We start from the raw sequence: 9,463 nt of genomic DNA on the forward strand, positions 1-9,463 counted from the left end.
TTCAAATTAAGAGAGCGAGAACGCGCCGGCCGTCACTCGTTTTACTTCATAGCAGATGTCCATTAATGTAATCTACCAAAAAATTCTGACGTCGAACCTTTCTCATAATTATCTACTTCTGAATGGTGCCGCGATACATAAGATGATCTTACTTCTGAATGGTATCGCAATATATAAGATAAGCTTACCCAGAATTAATATCAGCGATGACCAAATTAGATAATGGAGCCAAGCAAGGAACTGCGACTTCATATGCTGCCACGTGATCTAAGCTACATTTCAGCAACAACACTGGTAAGTTGATATGCCACATTCAGACAATCTGAAGTTGGAAAGAAAAGTTAATACGACACATTCAATGATGCAAATAACTGCCACCAATCTAACATAAAGGCATGATGATGAACTGTTCAGATGCTACATCAGATGACATGTCCCCAGACAAGCATAGCAGGCCACAATTTTATAGTCTCTGTAAACATAAATGAAGATAATACAAATAACAGAAAGGCTATGAGTTTGAGGCTCTGCTTCTGCAGCGGTCGTCAAAAAAACCTATTGCAAGTAGATAGTAAAAGGAAAGGAAAAGAAAACTGCTGATCTCAAAATAAATCGATGAATTTCTGGATTTTTGTTTGTGCTCGTTCCTTCTCCTCCGGGCCATCGATGTCTCCAATGTTATCATGATATTCCTACAATATAATGCATTTAGACAACTGCGCATCAGTAACTACTCCAAAATTATCTACATTTTGTTTTCTACATATGTAAACAAGCAAACAGGATTTTGTTACTTTTTGTACAACAAGAATCATATTCTCCTATCAGTAAGTTACAATGCATGTCATGGATAGGATTAGCGGTGGTAACAGTGTTGTCGTGTTGTCAATGAGCGAGGCGTAATGCGGAGCACAAAGCATCTTTACGAGCACATGCGCAAGACGCAACGCGATGCGCGCGCCCGAGTGATGAGAGGCACACACCGCACACATAATTTTTCAGTATATGTAATCAAGCGCGAAAGAACATGTTTTTTGAATTTACATGAAAAATATCATGATAAATAATATCTTACTACAAAATCACAATATAATGCCTTAATTTCTAATACCAACACCTAACATAGTAGCAAAATTCATAAATTTTCAAATCAAATGTTAAATCAAGACTAATATCCAAACAAAGGATTAGTAATGGTCCTCAATTGAAGGTTATTAAAAAGGCCTAATGGGTTTATTGTGCTTTTTGGGATATGGAATATCAAGTATAAAGTCTCGATTGAAATGTTAACAAACAAAACTATATGAGGATATGTACTACATGCACCCTACACAAAGAATGTACACGAGGCGCAAAAGGCGCTGCTGCATCAGATGTGGGGCGCTTCGTCACCGCCCCGCATCGTAAGGTGCATGAGGCACAATGAGACGCGCGCCTTTGAAAACACTGGTCCAGAATAGCCTGATAAATAGTTATGTCGGGTTAGGGTGAAAAAGTTTTGACCTCTAAGTCTTCGAACTTTTGGATTTCACATAAAGAAATGCTAATCTCACAAAACGTGGTCAAAGTGAAATTAGTTATAACTGTTTATCAGCTATGGTCAATCAAAGTCTAGAATAACCTGATAAATAGTTACATCAGGTTAAGGCTGAACAAGCTGACCTATTTAAGATTTTAATATGGAATTCATATAAAGAAATGCTAAGGGTAGTAGGGTTAAAACCCAAGCCCCCGCGTAAAGCTAGGAACACAACTACTGACAAACAAATGGTCACTAAGCTAAAACCACATCAAACGAAGAAGTTATGTCATCTAGTTAAGAAACACAAATCCTAACTTCATGAGTCTTTCACTTTGACAACCACCTCGAACTCCATTCTTCTTCCTTCCCAACTCCGTGGGATCTACCGCGAAATCTGACAAGCACTGCTTCTTTCTCTCCTCTGGCATATTCAAATTTTCACCATTGGTGTCCCCAAAGACCTCTCTTCCAGCACTTCCTCACTTAAAATAGAATACGTATTTAAATATCTAATGGTTTGGCAATCAGGAAGTGCCACTTAGATCTCTCTGATATGGATCTCAAATTATGGAAACAAGGCAATCTGAATCATGAGAGTTTTATGAAGTTTACTGCTGGGATCGAATCTCTTCTAAGTTGGAAGTAAATTCACTTTTTTGGGGGGAGACCACATACAGATGAAAGCACACGTGTAGATCCACACCCCATGCATATACTTAACAGGTTACTAGGATCATGTTCCAGTTAAAGAACCTGACCATTCAATAATCAGGTCAGGCATAACTGTATTTGGTCAAATCACCCACCAGTCCCAGCAGCACGCACACATCAATGCATTGGACTATGAGGATCATATTCGTGTTAGGGATCTCAGCCATCCAATACCTTAATCAGGCATATAATCAAATTTGGCCAAATCTCTTAAAGATGCATTCTCGCTCTTGAACACATGCATGTACTGATGTACATATCATAGTCACATGGAACCCGGTTCGTTTTGGTTAATGGGACGAGTACGGGAGCATAGTATGTCACTCATTAGGAGTTGGATACGTATGGGGTAGGCTTATATAGTACACCAGGGAACGTGGAACGTTTTAGGTTCTGTTCTTAAATGTAGCACTACGAAGTTTTGTAAGAGTCAAATTTAGGGTGTGTTTGGTAGGTTGTAACTGACAAGGTTGTAACTGTAGTTGCTGCCAACCAGATCATTTTTATCCAGTTGCTAGTGCTTGTTTCATTGCAACTGAAAGTTACAAATTGCCATCTAGTTTCAGTTTCAGACTAACACCATTTTGAGCGCAAGTCACACTCGCAACTTTGTTTTAACTTACCCCAGTTAATAAAAAATAAAAATCTCAGTATTATTATTTTTAATTCCAAACATCTAAGAACTTCATCAAAGATTTGAAATAATTTTATTAAAATATTATTTTTAAAAATATAAATTTTAAAATTTTTGAATTGTTTGCTGCAAAATATTATTTTAAAATTTTTAAAACAGAATAACATTTTTGAAAAAATATTTTTTTGAAAAAAATATTATTTTAGAAAGAAGTATTATTTTTTTAAATATTTTTTAGAAAATATTAGTCTTTCAAAAATACTTTTTTAAAATAGATATTTTCTTTAAAATATTATTTTTTCATAAAACAATTTTTTAGAGAACTATTTTTAAATCATTTTTGCAAAAAAGTATTTTTTAGAAAAAATATTATTCTCTAAAAAATACTATTTTAAAATATGTGTTTTCAAAAAAATATTTTAAAATTATATTCTTTTTTTCAAAATAATTTATTTTAGAAAAGTTTGAAAAAGAAAACCATTACTTTTTAAAAAATAAATGTTATAAATATATAAAATTAAGTTAATTAACTAATAATTGCTTTTCATTTTTTTGAAAGTAAAAAACAACTTGCATACGAAAAATTACAAGCAGTTTCAAACAACTGCAACTACAACTCAATATTTTAAAAATTAAACCAAACAATTATAACTATAGTTGCACGCAAGAACAACGTCTCAGTTGCATGCAAGTGCTAACTGCATTGCAACTACCGATTGTAATCTACCAAACGCACCCTTACGAGATTTGCTAGTTGAAGTGATGGTAAAAGAACCATGAGAATCATGTTGCAATTGACGTATACATACTTTATTTGCTTAATTTGTTATTTATTCTTTTGAAAAGAGTTATTTTTTTCAATTTTTTAACTATAGAATTCTAAACCAGGTCAATTTAGAGTTGGTGAATCGGGTTGTGTTCCATCACAAATCCGAGACAATTGAACCCCAACCGCGGTTCACTACAGTATCCCACATTCCCGACTTTTATGATACATACAAGGTTGTTGATAGCGGATTGCGTCGCGTCGCGGCGATGTACCGCTTAGGCTATTGCGGGCTATTGCGGCAAATAGCGCACAGTCAAATAGCGATCAAATATAAATATATTTAAATATTTTAAATAATAAGAAAAATCATATAAAAATCTAAATCTCTGTTGCAGACAACAAGTCTCCAGTTCCAGTAATCAAATAGCGGTCAAATATAAATATATTTAAATATTCTAAATAATAAGAAAAATCATATAGAAATCTAAAAATCATATAAATGCATACTTGATGCCTAAACATGAAATATGTGTGTGATAATTAACCCTATCTCTGTTGCAGACAACAAGTCTCCAGATCTAAATCTCTGTTGCAGACAACAAGTCTCCAGTTCCAGTAAGCCATTTATCACCTACAGAAATTAACCCTATCCCTGCTACAGTGTTTTTGTTGTGGAAAAAAACACCATCTCCATTAAGTGAAGGAAAAACTGCTACAGTAATTTCTAAAAAGCCCAACAGCCACTTCCAGCCATGTAATATTCAGCACACTATTCATGTAACACACTATTCATGTAAGACGAAGAGAGGAAGCCGATTTGTCAAAAAAAAAAAAAGAGGAAGTCGAAAGCCATTTGCCGCTTCTTGGGGAAGGAAAAAAAACCACGGCCAGCAGTACATGCTCCAACACAGAGAAACCCAAAATCATGCCAAAGAGAAAACGAAGAGAACAAAGAATCCATATGCCATAAAAAAACCAGCTATACATACCCGATTGCATTGGGCTATCAGATTGAGCACTGCAACAGGCATGAGATGAGACCTTTGTTCCTCCATAAACCAGCTATACAACCTGGAAATCGTCGGTCATCGGGAGTGGGAGCTTGGACGGCGTCGCTGGAAGTTGGCGTCACTCGTCGCTGGAGATGGAGCTGGGAGAGGTAGGGAGTGGGGGAGACTGGGAGAGGCAGTCGGGATTGGGGAAGACTGGGAGAGGCGGCTAGGGCACAAAATGAGGGGAGAGGTTTAATATTAGTGGGTACGGGTCAGGTTCGGGTCGGGTTCGGGGGTGATTCTCGTTAAAATCTGATGCGGGTAATAGCGCTTTTAGCCGCTAAAAGCCGCTAACACGCGCTTTTCGAACACAGCGGTTTTTACAGCTTAACCATGCCGCAAAAGCCTAAAGCGTAGCGCTGATGGCCCGCTTCCGCTATAAGCGCCACGATTGCCCCGCTTTTTGCCGCTTTTTACAACACTGGATACATATACTAATTAGGTTAATAAGATCACAGTCAGGCTAGAAAAATTGACCCATTCAGTAATCTGGCTGGGCACAATCTGACTTGGCCATACACGGTCGTGACACTATGCTTGAATATCATACATCCTCCAACCAGACCTATCTAAACATAAAATTTCTTTTTAACTGTACTTCAACTCCATCGGGTAGAGGTAGTTATTCCAGCACAAAAAAAAGGCCCACTACAGTTTTGTTCAGTGTTTAACCGTTGTATAACCCGTTATAATCCATTTTGTAACTTAAGATGCCCTCTTGTTAGATGACACACTCATTTAACCCTGAAACTGTATAACCCAAAAAAACATGTTATATTACGTTAAATGCGTTAAGTTATATAACCAATTAACTTGGTTTTTTAGGTTAAATTGCATCTCTTATTAGGACGCAGTGATGCATCTCCATCATCCAACTTATTTAAACCCCGCCCCTTTTAGTCTCGATCACCCTATTCTCTTTCTGCGAATATATGATCTCTTCGCCTTCTCCAACCCGAACCCTAGCTCTTTGCCTCCTCCGAAACTCCTCCGCTATCGGCGACTTCCATGATTACGGTGAGATAAATTTATCTTTCAGTTATGTATCAAGCATCTCAGTTTATATCCTTTAAATAAATAGTGATTATGAAATTACCTTCCATATTCCAATCTTATATAGTGCCAATTTATCATAAATCATATCAAACTTGTTGCTCAATTACTCTACAACATAATTTATTAAGATATATCACAAAATTAGAGTACCAAGATTAATTAGTGGGTTAATTGTGCTGGTTACATAATTACTTTCAGTTATTACTTGACTTTAATTAGGTTTTCGTTTTCAGTTGATACTAGAGTTTGTGAAATTAAGTTTGCGCGCAATCTCTGTATATTCAAAATTTATTATTGTATATGCAAAATCTCTTACTGTTGTTACATAATCATGTTTAGTTTGATTGATGTAGTAAATTTGATTAGAAATTAGAATATTTTTTGAAGTTAAGAACTTGAGAGTTGGAAGTGTTTAAACTTGTTTTTATTGCCTTATACTTGACGACGTTAACGTATTTGATCATTTGATGTAGAATGGTTGTTAGTCATATATGACTAATTTTTGTTAAGAAATTGTGATATTATATTCTAATATTTGATAATTGTGATGTTATGTTTGAAAAGTTTGATGATTCAAAGTATTAAAGCTATTATGAGTTGCTAGTATTTATAAAGCATCTAAATAATCAATAAGCAATATAGCCTACTTTATGCATTACGTTTTTTTGAGTTTTTGTCTTAACCCTTAATAGGAGGCCAAGCGTACATAACCCATTTTCGTTATTTTCAACATTAGTTCTGATTACTTTCATCCCTATGATACATTTCAGATTTTACCATCTATATAAGCTTTGGAACGGTTCGAATGTCAGAGATTATAAAATACAGAACACTGCTCACCTAGAGCTATCTTTTATTCTGACTTGTATGCTGAGGAAAAAAAAGTGTAGTGGTTTTCACAGAATGTTTGAGCATTACTCTAACAAATAAACAATAGACTTGAAACAATTATAAATTGCAAATGAACCGAAGAATTATATCCTTTGACAAAGATAAATACCATAGTTTGAATAGCCATAGGATCATAACTAACATCCAAAGAATGATAAATACATACACTTTGAGTACTAATATTCAACAAAAGAACCTAATGTATAGCAATTACCTGAAGTATATCCTTAACATGCTTCTTTGTCAGTTTCTGTTGTCTGAGTAATAGTTCTATTCGTGATCTCATCCCTGGATGCCTGCACATAGTGACAGGCTCCCATAAAAACCGGCACAAATCTCACTAAATCCTACATGAAAGATGCTTAGTAGATGTGATGTGATCTAGATAGCATGCTTACTCAGACGACCATAAATGGCCCAGAATAACAGCAATCAACTGCAAAATTACGTGTACTTTGATTAGTAATAATAATTTAATATTCAAACACATGATATCTGTTAAACCTCAGCAAAAGAAAACAGCAGTAAAAGCCACCACAAAATCGTTCTTACTTGAAGAGTGTACAGGCCAGCTTCCAGTTTCCGATTGTAACGCTCCTCCTCATCCATCTTGAGAAGAGAAACATAACTCATATCAGCTTTATACCTCCAGTGAATTATTTTGTTTTTATAATATAGAAAAGGAATATACCTCGAGATCATCCAATTCAAGCTTTTCTAGCCGTACAGCCTCAGCTTTAACTCGGTCAGAATATCTGCAAAGTATGCCATCTATAAGTGGATCCGAGAAAATCACTGGACTTGAGCAATGAAACTCTCAAGCACCAAGTTACCCCATGAAGTAGTTTTATGAGATGTGATATAACGCTTTCCAAACTTACCTCATATATAGTTCCATAAGCCTGTCTATCTTTTCACATTCATTTTCTACAAATTTGCTTAACAATCTCTCCCTTCTTGTGCCCCTTGTGATGCCACCTAATAATTAAAGTTGAATAACATCGCATAACAACAAATACGAGGTTGACAATATATCATGTTACCAAGCATAAAGGAAAAAGATAAAACCCATCACTATAATGTGTATCAATCAAAGAAGCTTCATTTCTGACATTCAGGAGACTAAAGATAAGATGATGCCCAACGGATATTCCACAATGCATTTTAAACCTAACAAACGAATATTCCACAATGCATTTTAAAACTAACATACAAAAATCAGATTTCGGAAATAATTCTCATGTACAATAAGTCTTCTAGATCTATTAACGCATGCTTCAGGTCTTTCCAGCTAAGATTCATACTTATAGATGAATGCCTAAGATTGTGCGAAGTTGAAACAAGCTGGTACATGATTTGATAACGAAATCTAAATTCAATATAAATAATTATTAGATGAAGGAATACAACTCCGCCAATGTTGTGTTTATTGTCAGCACTGCTTGTCCTTATCCTGATAAGGGAGGAGGGATGTGTTAGGTAGCCGACAGCCAGCGTAAAACATAGTCGGACCCACATAAAAAATGAATCTTATTATATACTTGTTGGGGCGTCCACACCGCGACGCATTGCATCGACACCACCCCAATGCAATGATAAGTAAGCAAGGGTGGTTCACTAGGGCATCCCCCGGAAGCGACGCATTACATCGATGTCACCCCGATGTAATGATAAGCAAGCAATGGTGTTCTAAGAATTTACAATCCTCTAATAGGTAAACTAATATATTAGGCATAGACTAGAACGATCTAAGAAGATAGGAGACTTTTACAAAAAAAAAAATAGAATTAGATTAGCAGCTTGGAATATAGGTACACTTACCAGAAAGTCTATGGATTAGTGGATGTTATGCTTAGAAGAAAGATAAATATATTTTGTCTACAAGAAACTAAACGGATAGGTGAAAATCTAGAGAAATTGAAAAGACGGGATATAAACTTTGGTACACGGGAAAAGAGAAGAATAGGAATGGAGTGGGAGTTCTTGTAGATAATATAATAAAAAAATGTTGTAGAGGTAAGAAAAGTTAGAGATAAAATAATACTAATAAAAGTTGTCTGAGGTGTAGAGGTTATTAATATTATTAGTACATACGCACCACAAATAAGCTTGCCCGAGAGTACTAAAAGGAAATTTTGAGATAGATTAGATGAATTAATAAAATGATTCCAATTTGGAGAGAAATTATTTATAGGAGGGGATCTTAATGGGCATGTTGGTAAGGATAATAACAGATATGAGAAAATACATAGAGGTTTCGAGTATGGAGATAAAAAATATATGGGTAAATCAATTTTAGAGTTTGCAATATCGTATGATTTGATAATAGCAAATACACTTTTTTTTTAAAAGATGAACACTTAATAACCTTTAAAAGTGGTTTTAAATAGACTTTTTTCTTACTAGAATGGCGGATAGGTTAATATCCAAAGATTGTAAAGTCATACCATGAGAGTTTAAGTACACGGCATAGATTGATGATGTTAGACATATTTATTAAGAAGTGGAGTAGAAAAACTAACATGAACAAAAGACTAAGAACTAAATTGTGGAATTTAAAAGGAGAGAATTAGATACATTTTAAAGATAAGATAATAAAAGAAGATATATGAAATATAGATAATGAAACTAATATTATACGGAATAGCATGTCTTCTTATACTAGGAAAGTGGCTAAAAATAAAAAATATACTAGGACGATCTAAATGTTGTAGATTAGACGGTAAGGAGAGTTAGTGGTGGAATGAGTGGGCAAAAAGTTGTTAGAGAGAAGAAAACTTTATATAAAGAGCGGCAAAAATATAGTAGGAAAAACATAGAGAATATAG

At 34.9% G+C, this 9,463-nt stretch overlaps 1 protein-coding gene across 1 annotated transcript in view; it reads right to left on the reverse strand.

Moving 5' to 3' along the window:
• LOC109820742 (beta-catenin-like protein 1) overlaps window positions 333-9,463 on the reverse strand; it is a 30,417-nt gene continuing 21,286 nt past the window's right edge. The window contains exons 3-8 of the mRNA XM_020386940.1: window positions 7,517-7,613; window positions 7,327-7,390; window positions 7,188-7,244; window positions 7,034-7,071; window positions 6,850-6,931; window positions 333-692 (exon numbers count right to left, since the gene is read on the reverse strand). Coding sequence (XP_020242529.1) covers window positions 603-692; window positions 6,850-6,931; window positions 7,034-7,071; window positions 7,188-7,244; window positions 7,327-7,390; window positions 7,517-7,613 — 428 coding nt within the window. The 3' untranslated portion in view covers window positions 333-602. The remainder of the gene's footprint in view (window positions 693-6,849; window positions 6,932-7,033; window positions 7,072-7,187; window positions 7,245-7,326; window positions 7,391-7,516; window positions 7,614-9,463) is intronic.

This window comes from Asparagus officinalis, chromosome 1, assembly GCF_001876935.1.
Source record: "Asparagus officinalis chromosome 1, Aspof.V1, whole genome shotgun sequence".
In the NCBI taxonomy this organism is placed as follows: domain Eukaryota; kingdom Viridiplantae; phylum Streptophyta; class Magnoliopsida; order Asparagales; family Asparagaceae; genus Asparagus; species Asparagus officinalis.